This window comes from Phacochoerus africanus, chromosome 11 (assembly GCF_016906955.1).
Source record: "Phacochoerus africanus isolate WHEZ1 chromosome 11, ROS_Pafr_v1, whole genome shotgun sequence".
Lineage (NCBI taxonomy): Eukaryota > Metazoa > Chordata > Mammalia > Artiodactyla > Suidae > Phacochoerus > Phacochoerus africanus.
This window is the reverse complement of record NC_062554.1, coordinates 130,578,693-130,595,728: the sequence shown is the minus strand read 5'-3', so window position 1 is coordinate 130,595,728 and position 17,036 is coordinate 130,578,693. Positions and strand designations below refer to the sequence as shown.

The 17,036-nt window shown below is 40.6% G+C and overlaps 1 protein-coding gene across 2 annotated transcripts in view; it reads right to left on the bottom strand.

Annotated features, from left to right (window-relative positions):
• Positions 1 to 17,036, bottom strand: part of INTS7 (integrator complex subunit 7) — a 77,147-nt gene that overhangs the window by 13,112 nt on the left and 46,999 nt on the right. For both annotated transcript variants that reach the window (XM_047752301.1, XM_047752302.1), the window contains 7 exons: positions 15,989 to 16,086; positions 13,032 to 13,271; positions 11,306 to 11,443; positions 10,114 to 10,320; positions 6,589 to 6,783; positions 5,933 to 6,036; positions 4,826 to 4,894 (listed from right to left, as the gene is read on the bottom strand). In XM_047752301.1, the coding sequence (XP_047608257.1) occupies positions 4,826 to 4,894; positions 5,933 to 6,036; positions 6,589 to 6,783; positions 10,114 to 10,320; positions 11,306 to 11,443; positions 13,032 to 13,271; positions 15,989 to 16,086 (1,051 nt within the window). The remainder of the gene's footprint in view (positions 1 to 4,825; positions 4,895 to 5,932; positions 6,037 to 6,588; positions 6,784 to 10,113; positions 10,321 to 11,305; positions 11,444 to 13,031; positions 13,272 to 15,988; positions 16,087 to 17,036) is intronic.

The window sequence follows — 17,036 nt, the reverse complement described above, 5'->3', positions numbered from 1 at the left end:
TGTTTCCAAAGCTTCCTTCCCTGCTCTGTACTGTACCTTAGTTGCACTGAGAAAGAACCGAGCCTCATTTACATGATGGACTTGAAGGAAACCTATAAAGCCTTAAGACTATAAAGTAACCTGCTAATAAAGGGGTATAAAAACAAGACTAAACGACAACAACAATAACAATAACAACAACAACAACAAAAATATATATATATATAAAAAAAAAAGGAGTTCCCGTCGTGGCGCAGTGGTTAACGAATCCGACTAGGAACCATGAGGTTGCGGGTTCGGTCCCTGCCCTTGCTCAGTGGGTTAACGATCCAGCGTTGCCGTGAGCTGTGGTGTAGGTTGCAGACGCAGTGGCTGGGATCCTGCGTTGCTGTGGCTCTGGCGTAGGCCGGTGGCTACAGCTCCGATTCGACCCCTAGCCTGGGAACCTCCATATGCCGCGGGAGTAGCCCAAGAAATAGCAACAACAACGACAACAACAACAACAAAAAAAACAAGACTACATCGTTCCTGGGTTCTCCTGCGGCACAGCGGGTTAAGGATTCGGCGTTGTCACCGCAGCAGCTTGAGCTGCTGCTGTGGTCCGGGTTTGATTCCTACCCACGGGGAACATGCGTGTGGCCAAGAAAAGAGAATACACTCCATCTTCCACAAAAATATTACTTTATATATTTAAAAGTAAACTTTATTGGGATATAAGTTACAAAGTCACAAAAAGGCACCCACTTAAAAGACCCTTTCCCCATCAGTCCCTGCTTCTGGCCCCTGGCACCCAGAGATCTGCTTTCTATCTCTGTAAATGAGATGTTTTCTAATACCGGATGCAAACAGCTACACCATGTGTACTGTTCTGTGTCTGGTTTCCTTTACAGCACAATATTTTTGCGTCATTAGTGTGCTGTGCATATTTCAATGGAACATTTGTCTTTATTGCTGAGTATTATTCCACTGCAAGGATATACTACATTTTATTAATTTCCTGTTGAGAGACACGTGGCTCGTTCCAATTTTTGTTGTTACAACTGCAACTGTCCAAATATTCTTAAAAATTAGGTTATCTTGATTTGCATATTTTTTCTTTTTTCCCTCCCTGGCCACACTGTTGAAGTTCCAAGGCCAGGGATGTAATCCAAGCTGCAGCTGCGACCTAGGCCCCAGACCCTTACCCTCCTGTGCCACAGCAGGAACTCCCTTGAAATCTTTAGTAAACCCCCTCCCCCACCCCCTTTAGCTCTTCTCCTTTATTTCGAAAATGGTCAATCACACTGATTCATTTTTTAATTGTCAAACCTAGAATTCCTGGAATAAACCCTCATCTTAATGTGTTACCCTTTTGAATATTGCTGGATTCAATCTGTACATGTTTTGTTACAGATTTTTAAATCTATGTTCATGAAGAATATTTGAATTTTTTTTCCTGTTCACCTAAGTTACCACATTTATTGGTAACAACAACAAAAAGCCCTGCTTTCACTGCATCCCACAGGTTTTGACACGTGGGATTCTCATTTTCATTCACCTTAACCTATTTTCTGATTTCCCTTGTGATGCCTGGACCAACTGGATTGTTAAGGAGTCTTGTGTGATTTCTAAATTCGGGGGTTTTCCACAGACCATCTTCTAATTTAACTGTGCCGGATAACACATTCTGTATCGTTTCAATGCTCTGACATTTATTAAGACTTGTTTTCGAGTCCAGCATGTGGTTCACCCCGGTAAAATTTCCAAATGCACTTGGAAAGGATGCACTTGGAAAGGATGTGTATGCTGCTGGCGGCAACGTACACGCGTCAATCAGGTCAGGTGGGCTGGTAGCATTACGTCTTCTACATCCTAAGAAATCTTCTGCAAGCTGTTCTACCGATTATTCAGAGGTGAGTGCTGAAAACTCCAACCATAATTGTGAACTTACTTCTCCTTTCAATTCTGTCAGTTTTGCTTCATCTGTTGGGAAGATCCATCACTAGGTACATAAATGTTTAGAATTACGTCTCCTCCATGAACTGACCCCCTTATCACAATGAAACGTAGCTCTCTATCAAGCCTTTGTCTTGAAGTCCATTTTGTATGACACTTCGAGCTTTAAGAGTTCCTTTTTCCATCCTCTTGTTTACTTTGAATTTACTTGCGTCTTTATATTTAAAATGGGTTACTTGTGCTAAGCAGAGCTGGGCTTTGCTTTTTCACCCAGTCTGATAATTTCTTTAGAGTAAGACCATCTATACTTATATATTAATAATTGATATGACTGGGTATAAATCAACCATTTTGATTTTTCTACTTCTTCCACCTGTTCACTAGTTCTTTTTTCCTCTCTTCCTGCCTTCTTTTGGACTGAGGTTTGTTTTTGTTTCTTTTTTATTTAAAGTACTCCATTTTATCTCCTCTACTGGTTTATGAATTTAGTGGTTGCTCTAGAGTTTATTAACTTCAGTATTCATAAATATCATTATTCTTCAAAAATGTATTACTTCAGGTAAAATGTAAGAATCTTATTACTGCATTATTTCCAACATTCATCCCAGTCATTTGTCTTATTTCACACGTTTTACTTCTACATGCTATAAACTCCCCAAATGCATTGTTATTTTTGTTCTAAATGGGCGATATTTTTCAAAAAAGTAAAAATGAGGAAAGTCTTTTATATTTATTCACATATTCACCATTTCTAGTGTTCTTCACTGTATTTTGTAGATCTGAATTTATGTCTCAAATAATTTTTTTTTCAGCCTGAATAACTTTCTTTAAAATTTCTTGTGGTACGGGTCTGACGGTGACAAATTTTCTCAGATTTTGTCTGAAAATGTTTTTTATTTAATTACAGAAGAGCGTTTTTACTGATCATAGAGTACTAGGTTAACTTTTTTTCCTATTAGGACTTTAAAAATGTTGTTTCACTTCTCTTCTAGCTTGCACTATTTCTGATGAGAATTAGTAAAAATTCTTATCTTTTTCCTCTTCTGCATAATCTCCTTTCTCTGGCTGCCTTACATTTTTCTCTTTATCACTGGTTTGCAGCAACTTGGTTATAATGTGTGCCCTTGTGATTTTCTTTATGTTTATTCTACTTTGGATTTATTAAGCTTCTTGGATGTGTGAGTTTATATTTTTAGTTAAACAAGAAAAATTTTCAGGCACTTATTTTTTCTGTCTCTTGTTTTTCTCCTTTTGGGATTTCCAGTTACATGTACATTAGCACATGTTCCACAGGCAATTTTGACTCTGTTCAGTTTTTCTGCCTTTTCCTCTAACTTTTTCCCTCATTATCTTCTTCCTTTAATTTTTTAAAAATACTTAAGTCCAGGTCAGTTAATTCCATCATCTGTCACTTGTGAGTCTTTTCTCGTATTGCCTAAATTTTGTCTTAGTTATTTGTCCCAACTTCCTGCTTCTTCTCATGTCTAGTGAAACCATATACTCTCATACTGTTGAGTTCCTGAATTCTGTTGTCTTTAAAAAATGTTAAGACTTTGTTTTGGTAGACAGTGAAGATACTTGTACATAATCCGGATTCTTTCAAGATTACCTATAAAACTATAAAATCTTGTGTATTTTGGCAGCAAAACTATTCCAGGTTAATCTATTTGTTTTTCCATGCAAACACTCCGCATACACAATGTTAATCAACGAAAAGAAAAAGCACCAGAGTTCCCATCGTGGCTCAGTGGTTAACGAATCCAACTAGGAACCATGAGGTTATGGGTTTGATTCCTGGCCTCGCTCAGTGGGATAAGGATTTGGCGTTGCCGTGAGCTGTGGTGTAGGTCTCAGACACGGTTCAGATCCCATGTTGCTGTGGCTGTGGTGTAGGCTGGCGGCTACAGCTCCAATTAGACCCCTAGCTGGGAACTTCCATATGCCGTGGGTGCAGCCCTGGAAAAGACAAAAAGACAAACAAACAAAAAAAGCACAAATGTAAAAATGAAAAAACATCCAAACTGTTGACACATGCTTAACTATTATCAGCTACTTTTATGTACAGCTGTATACATTCACTACAGTTATTCCATATGTATGTATAAAAGTGGTCATTAGGACAGGCCTAGGGTAGTCTTCCCTTTAGGGCTAGTTTAGCCCAATTACTAAGGCGGTATGTCCCTTCTGGTGTTTCTTCTAAGTGCTTTAGGTGTTCAATAAAGTCTCTATACAGTTTGGCTTGTTGGAATTCAAACATTTATCAGCCCTGTAGGAGCTCTGGGAATTATTCAGCTTTCAGCTTCCTGGTAATTATTCCCTGGTTTTAAAGAAAAAACAAACAAACAAGGATAGAGAAACTGAACATGCTTTGTTGGTTATATTCTCTTTGAGGAAGCTGATCTTGGAATCACAGGCCTTACTAGACTGGAAATCATATGGCTGAAAATGCATATTCCAAAAGAGACTACTACAATGGGAAAAAATAATGGACTATTCTTCAATAAAAATATTTTGAATAATTAATTAGTTAGGGAATGGAGAATAATTTTAAAAAGCAAAAAGAGGAATATATTGTTGTTTGGGAAACCGAAGAATAAAAATTTCAAGTTCAAGCCTAATTAAATTATTAACTCAACTTTTCATACCGAGGTTTAGTTATAAAATATAAGAAGAAAATGTTCACGTTCAAAGAATTTCTTCTTAGTTATTCTAAAAAGGGGAGGCAGGAGGCAATTAAATGATGGGGACAGAAAATCTAGGTTTTGTCATGAGCTGTGTGACCTTCAGCAAATGCTAGAAAAGTTTTTCCTGTTTGTTTCTTCTTCTATAATACATCTTCCAAAACAATGTTGTGATAATTACATAAGATAATGTATTTGAAAGTGTTCTGAAATATGAACTATTGAAATACCTTGCTGATTCTGGGTCCAAAATCAGGGCTTCTATTGCGTGAGAAATCAGTAAACAGCTCTGCTGCTGCCTGGATTATGTTAAGGTTAAATATTATACAAGATGACAGAGAACTGCCCTAGATACGTTACATTACTTGAATATTTAATAAATAAGGCAAGATGAGAACTGTACGCTTAGTGAAGGTAACCATACATTACTCACTCAAACAGTCTGTGGCTCTGCTTTTCTCCTTTGAAGGGATGTATGTTGTTTATAGCAGTGATTCTCAAATTTTGTTCCATGAAGGGTAATTCAGAGGAACAAAATCTGGGAAAGAGGAACCAAGCAACAGGTCCTGAGATTTAATCACAGAAGCTTTTCATCCATCTTGGAGACACCAGTTTCGCTGTTAAAAATAACACCCCCAATGACGGTCTGTAGCGTGGTTACCCTGGAGGTTCCTAGGCCGGCGCTCGAGGGATCTGTCACCCCTCCTGAAACTACATGCAAATTTTGCATTTTTTAGGGTGTGCGCATATACACATGAAACCACAGCATTCATTAGGTTTTCGATCAGTAAACCAAAATGCCCCAAACTACTGACTGCGAAGTCCTGCAACTTAAAGGCAATGGTCTCTTCCCTCCTTTCAAAAACGATCTCAGGCAGCAATAAGAAAATACTGAGCACTTAAGGCTTAGGGAGCTAAAGCGATGGCTGAAAACAAGCGACGAGATCACTAATAAAAGTGACGGGAACTGGGGTTGGTTAGCTCTGAAGAAAAGAAAAGGTGCGGCAAAACAAAATGGTTCTCTGGCGGAAAAATGTTTTGTGTTGTCCACTGTGGCTCAGGTGAGCACCAAGTACTCCGCGCTGGGAGGACCTGAGTTTGGGGTGTTCTTCCCAGAGGTGGGAAAAGACCACAACTGAGTCAGCACTTTTTGGAAAGTCTGCCTGAAGTAAAAGAAGTTACACGGCTCATGCTAGATTTTACGAGACATTACTATTTATATAGTAAATGTGTAGCTTATCTCATATATGTATATTTTAGTTAAGCATATCTGAAGTATTTACATTTAAAAGAGCACTTCCAAAGAACCAGAAATAATCAGGGCAAGCTTAGGATACAGTTCCACATTCCTCAAAGTTGCCGAGTCAGCATCAAAAGATGCCTGATATAGATCCCCATATCGGGAAGCAAGGCTTCGGAATTCTTCCATGGACAACTTCATCTACAAAGGAGGAAAAATATCAATTATGACAAGCGAACATGCTATCGTTACTGTATAAAACCCACACAACCCAAAACATAAGAAAAAAAGCCTCAAACAATAAAAATACAAAAAATACTTCGGCTCTTTCCCATTTTCAATTCATTCATGTTTAGAACCCTGGTTAAAGAAAATTAACGAAGACAGCAAATGAAACTACAATGTGCACAAGTTTATAATAATTTACTTACGGTGTACAGAAACAAAAAGCCTTGCATACTTAGCTTCAAATTTCCACTAAAACAACACAGTTATAATTATTATAATAAATAAGAGTTTATTTGAAATGCCTGTTCCTTTTCTATATAAATATGTAACATCTAGCCAGACATCACCAATCACTTTGTCGTTCTAATAAGACATCAGCCTATTTTTGGCAAGACAGATGAGTTTACAAGCATTTGATGTTGTCTCTGAGTCAAACCACTGACTTTTAAATTTCGTCTCACAACTAACCTCAAAAACCTCTGAAGTGTAAATAAAAACTGCACTGAAAATAAAGTTAAGACATGCCTGATTGGAGATTCGACCACACCGCTGAAGGTCATTCCCTAAGGTCATGGCAATTGTTGTGGCAATTGCAGGTGGGGGGCTTGTCTTGAGGCTATTACAAGTACAGATAAGTTGAGAGAAGGCTTGCAGAAGGTCAATCCTGAGCTTTATAAATTCACACTGAAAACTTAAAGGATTCAGGGGTGTACTGGCAGCCTGGGGAACAAAAAAAAAGATATATTTAAGACAAAGTAAACATAATATGAACGCCTATGCGTATGACTATGGATCTATTAATTTCTCTAAGGCTTAAAGTTCTTATCTGTAGAAAGGTAGTAACTGTGAATGTGAAGATTAAACATGATAAGGAATGTAATATAACCTAGCACATTCCTGGCACATGTCCTATCAATAATAATTATACGTTTAATAGATTTTTTTTCTTTTTTCGGGCTGCACCTGCGGCGTATGGAGGGTCTCAGGCTAGGGGTCGAATCAGAGCTACAGCTGCCAGTCAGTATATGCCACAGCTACAGCAATGCCAGATCCAAGCCACATCTGTGACCTACGCCGCACCTTAAGACAATGCCGGATCCTTTAACCCACTAAGTGAGGCCAGGGATTGGTTCATGAGTGAACCCGAATCCTCACGGATACTAGTCCGGCTTTTAACCCACTGAGCCACAATGGAAACTCCAAAGGCAATCTATTTTTGAGAAGCTAATTTAGGTCCCTAATGAGCTGACTTTATACCAATCAAAAAGGAGATTAGGAGTTCCCGTTGTGGCGCAGTGGTTAACGAATCCGACTAGGAACCATGAGGTTGTGGGTTCGATCCCTGCCCTTGCTCAGTGGGTCAAGGTTCCGGCGTTGCCGTGAGCTGTGGTGTAGGTCGCAGACGCGGCTCGGATCCTGCGTTGCTGTGGCTCTGGCGTAGGCTGGCGGCTACAGCTCCGATTAGACCCCTAGCCCGGGAACCTCCATATGCCGCAGGAGCGGTTCAAGAAATGGCAAAAAAAAAGACAAAAACAAACAAACAAACAAAAAAAAACAAAAAAAAACAAAAAAAGGAGATTATTCTGGGTAGATCTCTCTTCATCAGGTGAGTCCTTTAAAAGAGGGCCTTGAAGGGAAGAGATTCCCCTGCTGGCCTTAAAGTTTCCTCAGGTCTTACAGCTGTGAGGAACTGAATCCTGCCAACAACTGCATGAGTTCAAAAGAGGACTCGTGAGTCCAGGCTTCACACAAAACTGGCTCTGAACAACACCTTGACAGTAACTTCGTGACAACATGAGCAGAGGCGCCAGCGAAGTCACACCTGGGCTCGTGGAAACCGTAAAATAATAAATGGGTGTTGTTTTAAGCCACTAAATTTATAGTACTTTTTCACACAGCCCAGAAAGCTAATATGAACACTTTTTATAATTTATATTCCTAAGAAGCAAGATAACTCCAGCATTAATCACTGTATGGGGAAATTAAGACACCCAACACTGCTATAGAGTCCCTCTAAGCGTGGAATCTTTAACTCCTGTTTGGCTTGGCTGAAGCAGGTAAAAATACAGTCCTCACAGCTGAGTCTCAGGTCAGCTCATTCAGGTGTCAAGGAGTGAGAGGGTGAGTCATGCTCACATCATCTCGATTAAAAAGGGGAAAGTTACCATCAAGTCCTCACTTGTCACAGAGATTTTTTTAAAATCTTGTGGAAATCCTGAGAGTGCGGTATACTCAGAACTGAGAGAGGTTCCAAACGACAGCAAGGATCAGACTGCCTCCCCCCGGACTCTTCTCAAGCACACTGTCATCTCTGGACCTCTTTTTGACTCCTCAAAGCAGGGTTTGGCACACAGCCAGTGCTCACAGTCTGCTGAATAAAGGAACTCCGCTTTAAGAGGTGATCTGAGGCCCAAGAACCCGCCTTAGGTCACAGGGCGCGAACGGCTGAACGGAGACGGACACAAGGGCCTTCTGACAGCCCGCTGCGGTCCTCCTACGTCAGAATCCAGCCCTCACCTACCGCCAAGCCTCCTTAAATACAGAGAGCACACAAACCATTAAATGACCATTAAACGTGCAATGGAGTTTTTCTTAATATTAATTGCATCTGCCTCACTGTTCTGTCAATCTCTCAGTTCTTATCATTTACTGCACTAAACCATTAACAATTTTTTGTTCCACATAAATTAGAAAATAGAATAGTTCTACTGATGGGCGCCAACAACTATTCTTTGACTTTCTGAGCTATTTATTAGCCTGATATAGGCAACAACAAACTCTTCCGAGTTTGGATAATCATGACGAGAGAATCATGTAGTTAATGCTACCCCTTAAAACGGTGAGGAGCCATTCCTACATTCCTGTTTTTTGTTTTGTCTTTTTCCTTTTTAGGGCTGCACCTATGGCACATGGAGGTTCCCAGTTCCCAGGCCAGGGGTCGAATCGGAGCTCCAGCTGCTGGTCTACGCCACAGCCACAGCAACTCGGGATCTGAGCTGCATCTGTGACCTACACCACAGCGCATGGCAACACCGGATCCTTAACCCACTGAGCAAGTCCAGGGATCAAACCTGCGTCCTGATGGATACTAGTCGGGTTTGTAACCCACTGAGCCACACTGGGAACGCCCTATATTTCTGTTCCAAAACAGCCATCAGTCAATCCCAGCCCCCTCCAAAATCATTCTTCAAAAGATGTGTATCCACAGCCATCTGAACAGTCTGTCTCTTCAGTGACATCTGTTTATTCTTTGTCCTACTCTGAAGCATTTCTTTCTGGATACATTACATTTATCTAATGTAAAAAGACAGTTTACATTATGTGATAAGTGAAAAAGGTAGATACACAGGTACCCAAAGTTTTACGGCCCTATCTAAATATATACAATTTTTAAGGTTGTGTGACAATGCTTTAAACGTGTTCAATGGTGATTAAACTCTTTACTCTTAAGGGGAAAAAGTCCTCACATTAACATAGAAAAGGCTCATTTTAGGGAACAAGCTCTTATTTAGGATTATAACTAGTTTCAAGAAAATGTTAAGGATCTGATCTCTTTTTCTTGGTAGAAAAAAGTGGAAAATATAGCTGGCTGTTCATTTGGAGTAGAGGGTATCACAAAGGGGTAAAAAGTGATCATTTGCTTTTTATTTACAAAGCAAGAAGCTCTAGTTTCTTAGTGAGTAGCCGCCAGTGATGGGAAGGGCTGGGTCTGGCGGCAGCAGCGACCCAGGCTGCGGTCTTCCTAACAGCAGTCTGGAAAGGGAGCATCCTACCTCCGCTTATTCTTTCTGCCTGGACTGTGCAATTCCCCTCCACGTGTCCATCGGACACTTGATAAAAACCAAATGATAAATGTGCATCAACCCATGAACGTTAAAAAGTCGGGCAGGGGTTCATGATCTACCGTCACGTCCTATGTCTTATTTTAATACTTCCAAATACATACATATTAGCAGGGTGTTCAAGGTGAAAACGGGGCAGCCCCCGGAAGAAAAGGGACACCATCCTCACACAAGCCATCACCACCCAAGGAAAATGAGGAAGACTCACTGTTAAGGAAGCAATCCCTTTGTGGTAGAATTTCAGGGACTCAGCAATGCAAGAAAGTGCTGAACTAGCGTCGTCCTCCTGCAGGCCGGTGAGGCACTGCTCCGCGTGTGAGAACTCCTTCAGACTGTTGAGCCAGAAGTGGAGATGCTCCGAGGCGACCTGCGTCAGCAGGCTCTGGTACAGCTCTCCGGCCATGTCGTGACTACCCTGAAAGAAAGCCGGGAGGGCCCAGGATGAGGGTCTTACACTTGAACCAGCTGCGGCAGCACCTTCAAGAGAAACCCAAACCTTGGATACGTTTTAGCAATCGTGCCTCCCGCTCTCTAACTCCGAGCTGCTTTGCTGTAACACATGCCTGAAGTTCTTTAGCCACACAACAGCTCCGGAGAGAAGATAAACGCAATGAGCTACAACCCGAGGCGAGACATGTAGTTCCAAACAGGCCCTTCTGCATGAGCTGTTCAGTGGTGTGGGGAGAACCCCAGTCACTTTTCCTCCAGTGGTGACCGGGGGAGGCGAGGGAGGGGGCTGAGTGCCCTGTGAGGCCGGGGCGACGGATGCCCAGGGTCCTGCCGCAGCTGGAGGCGTGGCACAGCTGAGGATGCGGACGCAGCGGCGGCCTGTCAACAGTGCTGCTTCTCCCACTCCAGAGACTGGAAAACGGGAACCCGCGCTTCAATCACCCGGAGCAGCGCTTCTCAAAGTCTGTTCTCTGGACTCATCCCCAAATATTTTCTATACTATCTAAGCTCCGTATTTCCTCTTCAACAAAACTAATAAAAAGTTGTTAGGCTTTCCACACGGTTGAGAAGGAAACAGCACACTAAAACGTCCCCGTTTCCTCGTAGGAAGGATAAGGTTGGTGAGAGAAAGGGAAGAAAGATGGGGGGACAGAAACGGAGGGAGTCCCTCTGAGCGCAGCGGGCGAGTGACAGCGGTGCTAACAAGCGACAGTCAGGAAGCGCGTGCGTGCTGGGGATTCCCGAGGAACTTGCCGGTGACAACACAGACGCTGTGCTTATGTGTCTACGTTAAAAACGAGGTCCTTTCAAAGCCCATCATCTTTCAACCCTATGACTAAAAGCACTTCCATCTCTATCTTGAGCTTTGACTAGGAGCGACGAGCACTCGGCCTAAGGTTTGTAACCTGGCATCTTCACCAACCCAGTTCACATGGAAGGAGAACACATACCATCCGGGATGCCTGTCTGGCAATCCGGTATACAGTCCATCCGTTGGAGACACTTTCGAGCTGCTGCTTAATCACTGCCTTTACTTCAGCAGAGAGTGCTTTCTGACTGGCTACAAAAATCACTGTGGCCAAGCTCACCTGACGTTGAGCAAAAAAGAAGAAAGTCAAGAACCATCATGTCACTCTATCCAATGTCATAGATGACGTTACCCAAAAGGGTAAACAATGAATTATAGCCCATCCAAAAAGAACAACATTGGTCTCCCTTTGACATTTATCTCATTTCCACTTTTAAGTCATTAAGCAACTTATCCCACTGCTCAGAGCACTGTGTATAATAGCAAATAATTAGAAACAATGCCCATAAATGTGGATAAACTATGATGTAATCACAAAGGATATATTATAGAGCAGTGAAATGGATAAACTAGAAATACACTTATCAATACAGATGATCAACACAAAACAGGCAAAAATAGGCAAAATGCAGACAACATGTAGTATGATAACAGAGAAAGTTAAAACTATGCAAAAACTATTGCATATTACTTAGGAGATATACTAAGGTAGTAGATGTACAACAATATGTATGGGAATGATAAATACCAAATCTGGGATCATAGTTATCTATCCAGATGGGAAGGAAGAAGATACACAAGGGGGTAAAATTCAACTGTCTTGGTAACATTTTTTTCTTAACTAGGTGATGGATATGAGTTTTCATCATATTATTCCTTATGTTTTTCTGAATATTACATTCATAATTTAAAGTTGCTTTAAAGTAGTACTGACAGAAAAGGGATAAAGAGCATTAAGTGAAAATTCTGCTTCAATAAAAAGTAAGCTTGGCTCACAGCTTCTCAGTATTCCAAAGCCGATACATACAAAGATCCATACCTACTGTGACAACTGCATGATTCCCACGACCACTGCCACTTAGTCATCAGGGTAACCTTTCCTGATAGCAAAGGATGAGATGGGGGCGATCTTTTACACAACGCCCCCTGTAGGATTAAACATAAAACGGGCTTGAGTAAGTAACTTCATTACGCTTTCTCCCAAGCCATAAAGTCAGAGGACCACTGAGAGGGAGTGGCCAATTTAAAGCTTACATCTCTCTAATTAATGCCTATTGAGAAGGTACTCTATTACACAAGAACTTCCAAACAAACATTACATGGCTTCCATCATGCTTTCTGGTTTTTTTCTGCGCATGTACCTTTCCCAACCCCAGGACTGTCCTGTAACCTATACCGGATCCTAGACAGCCAAAGAAGTCCTGGATTGGCAAAGAGAAAGTGAGTTAACCTACAGTCCCTGTTATCACTAGGTCTTTAACTTGTATTTTTGGAAGTACAAAATAGGGTTTGGTTCACTATTTATGTGCTTTGTATAAAAAAGAGAAAAACTTCATTTTCATTTTGTCCTTTGTAATAGAACAGAAACAGACTGAAGGCTTCAGCTACACCAAGCTGATCTGGCAGAGCTTAGGAAGAAAGCAGCCTGCATCTGAACCACGTAGGGCTTTCTAAACCGAAAGTGGAAATAAGAAGTTCATGGTTCCAACCCTATTTTGACGTCAGTATGCTCTTGCTCGTAGCTGGTTGCTTTAACCTGTGGCTTACGCTGCTGTTTAAGTCAAACGGAAACGTCGACTTGTTAAATGTACTCCCCACTAGACGAGATCCTATCCACCCACCGCCAAGTGGAAAAAGTGGATCTTTACCAGAAGCTCTTGTTGCTTGTCTGTGGCTGACCGTCCGATCACCTTGTAGAGCTCCACGAGGTCCCCGAGCATCCCATCGCCCAGCACAGGCAGCTGCATGGCAATGGCGGCCAGGCAGTGGCACATCAGAATCCGGGCAGTGTCCTGCGCGCTCTGCAACTGAATCAGCAAGGTTTCCACCACGGACTGGCTGAGATGGGGCCTGCCTTTGGCTAACTTCACCATACAGTTGAGAGCAATCTGCATATTGAATACAAAATGGGTCAGTTACATCTTGAAGGTATGAAGTGAAGCTTTACAGAAAATAACTCTCTACAAGTTACGAGGAAAAATCAAGGAAAAGGGTTTTCGGAGACATAACATTTTTATAACATTTTTCTTCATAAACACATGACAAACCGAATCCTGTATTAAGATCTGCAAAGTCTGCCATGTTTAAAGCTAAAACAAGACAGGACTGTACATCAACCGCTCATTTTAATCTAAGACTATTCAATCTAAGACTTAAGATGAAAATCATAAGAAATAATGCTGAAAGGGTCAAATTATGCCAAACTGAATGTTATCATGACTGCATTTTCATTACTTTTCCAAAACTGCTTCTAAAGTGTGCTTTGTAAATTTAACCTATGCCAGCATCTCCCAGGATACTAAGCGAAATAAAAGATTCCTGAGCCCTACCCATCCCAAACTTAGTGTATTACCTTTTTTTTTGTTTTGTTTTTGGTTACTGAGTTAGCAGTTTAACAAAGGTGTTCTAGGTGACCTTTAAGCACACTAAAGTGGGGAGGAGGGGTCTCATTTTCTCTCTTATGTCTCAATAGAAACCTAAAAACCAATTTGCTTAGAGCTTCTGGTCAGGCCAGTAAATGGCAACACCAAACCCCAGCCACCCAGACTGGAAACCCAGAAGTCCTCTCGCTAACATGGCCAGCGGATTCCTAAATCCAGTCATTTCCACTTTTGTCAAATCTCTAACATCCACCTCGTCAGCTCCTCTCCATTCTCTCTTCCACAACATAAATGTCTCCCTAACTCCAATCTCTTGAAAAGATGGGCCCATTAACCCATCCTTCACGCCACGACCATGTAGCTTTCCATGTGTTTACAAGGAATAATCTGACAGACCCAGAGTTTAAGAGCACCTTACACCCTTTACTGGCTAGGGATCTGTGAACATGTTATTTGTTCTCTCTGAGACTTAATTTCCTCATAAATAAGAGGAATAACTACACAACTACAAATTCCGCTAGTGAGAGTTGTCATAAAGACTGAAAGAAATGTACAGACATGCCTTCAACAAAGTTTGGTACATAATAGGCATAAAGAACAACAAAATCTACAACAGAAGTTAGAGCAGGGCCACTACTTTAAAGACCTCGTTACCTATGGAATTTAGCCAAAGTCCCTTAGCAGGACATTTGATATCCTCCACGACCAAGCTGCAAACTACTCTTCTAATCTCACATTCCATCATCCAGCCACAGGGGGCTACTTCTTTCAATATACAATGTCTGTTTCTGCTTTCCTGTCTTTTGTAACAGTGGTCCCTCAAGTGCAAATGATCCTCCCTCAGGGAGCTAAGGATTTGGCCTTGTCTCTGTGGTGGCTGGGTCGCTGCTGAGGTGCGGATTTGAGCCCTGGCCCGGGGTGGTGGGTTAAGGATCTAGTGTTGCCACAGCCGTGATAGAGGTTGCAGCTACAGCTCACATTCCATTCCTGGCCTGGGAACGTGCATGTGCCACAAGTGCAGCCAAAAAAAAAAAAAAAAAGATCCTTCCTCAATACTGAAATCCTACCCCATCTTTCAAGATTCAACTCATACGACATCTCCTTGTCAAGTCTTCTCCAATATCCTTAGTTGAAATTAACCACGCCCCACTCCATCCTCTCATTAGAATTGCACTTTTGTTCACGCTACCAGAGAACTGGCTACATTCTCCTTGGTATTATCATCCCTTTTATAAATATCCATATCCTCTAGATGCAGAGCTCCTCAAATGAAGGGACTTTTCTTGACCATCTGTTCTGTCCCATGTTTTACTGAGACCTACAATCGGTGAGGAAAGGTTTTTGGCTTGCTTTCCTTTACAACTACATGATACCTTAAGCTGCTAAAATAAGTCATGACTTCCCTGGAACCGTACCTTAGACAAGGTATAGTTCTTACATTTATCAATGTCTATCGAATAGCCTTTTACTTCCATTAATCCTACTTTCTTAATTATTTTGTACCACCAAAAATTATATCTTATGTTTCACCCCAATAATAGTCTCATCTCACATTTAAAAATCTTAAATATCTCTAAGATGACTCTATAAATAAGTAAAATTGAAAATTTTGTAATTTTTCCCTTGGCTTAAAAACTAGGGCTTCTATGGTCTAGAAATTAATATACACTTACACATTTAGGAGTTCGGCTGGAGCAATTTCATCAGTTCTTTGTAATCTTACAGATATTACCTCAGATTATAAACTTGCAAAAGTGCAGGAGCTTTGTCTGTTTAACTTTGCCTTATATCACCTAGGACTATCATATATAACTATTATAACTTCATAAATACCTTCAACCAATAGCAAAATAGGCCAAAACTCAAATTTTTACTTTGTCTATCTTTTGGAATAATAGGAGTCAAAACGCTAGTTTTGAAAGTAAAGATCAAAGGCAAATATTTAACCGGAAGTTGACAAACTCTTGCACTTGGGCCAAATCCTGTCTGTTTCTGCAAATGAAGTTTTATTGGAACAAAGCCATACCGTCACCTTCCTTTTTTTTTTTTTTTGGTTTAAACACACAGTCCATGGCTACAATGGTAGAACTGAGCAGCTGTGACAAGGAGCACACCATTTGCAAAACTTAAAAATATTTACTATCTGACCCTTTGTAGAGAGACTGCCAATGCTTAACTTCAGGCAATGAAAACAGGCATGGTATTAAAATAACTGATGCTTTCACCTTTAAAGTGGCTTCAGCACCTGGGCTACCATCTCGACTACAGAGCACCAGCAGGGATTCCAGGCCAAAGACAGCATCTTGTTCCAGTGCCAGCAGGTCTAAAGGAAAAACACTAAGTTTTTTAGTGGTCAAGTAGAAAAGAGTACATGTACACAAACACACACTTGAAAGAAAAAAAAAAGTAGGGAGTCTAAAACATGGGAAACATTTCAATGCATCAAGTGTCTTACCTTCCTGAAAAACCACATGTGGCATTACTCCTGAAATGCAAAGGCTATCTTCAGACTTCTATATTTCCACTACTTTATTTAAGATTTTATATGTGTGTGTGTGTGTGTGTATATATATACACACACTTCTATATTTCCACTACTTTATTTAAGATTTTATATGTGTGTGTGTGTGTATATATATATACACACACTTCTATATTTCCACTACTTTATTTAAGATTTTATATGTGTGTGTGTGTGTGTATATATATACACACACTTCTATATTTCCACTACTTTATTTAAGATTTTATATGTGTGTGTGTGTGTGTATATATATACACACACTTCTATATTTCCACTACTTTATTTAAGATTTTATATGTGTGTGTGTGTATATATATATATATATATAAAACATCAAACTTAAAAGCTTCTGCACAGCAAAGAAAACCATCAACAGCGAAAAGGCAACCTACTGAGTGGGAGAAAAATCTTTGCAAATCATACATCTGATGAGGGGTTAATATGTAAAATACAGAAAGAACACGTACAACTCAATAGCAAAAAAAACCACAATCTGATAAAAAAAAATAGGCAGAGAATCTAAAAGACATCCTTCTAAGACATCCTTATATGTCCAAGATGACACATATAGATGGGCAATGGATACATGGAAAGATGCTCAATATCACTCATTTTTAGGGAAAAGAAAATAAAAATCACCTCACATCTGTTAGAATGGCTTATAAAAAAAGACAGTTAAAAACAAGTGTTGACAAGGATGCAGAAAAAAGGAAACCCTTGTGCACTGCTGGTGGGAATGTTAATTGGTA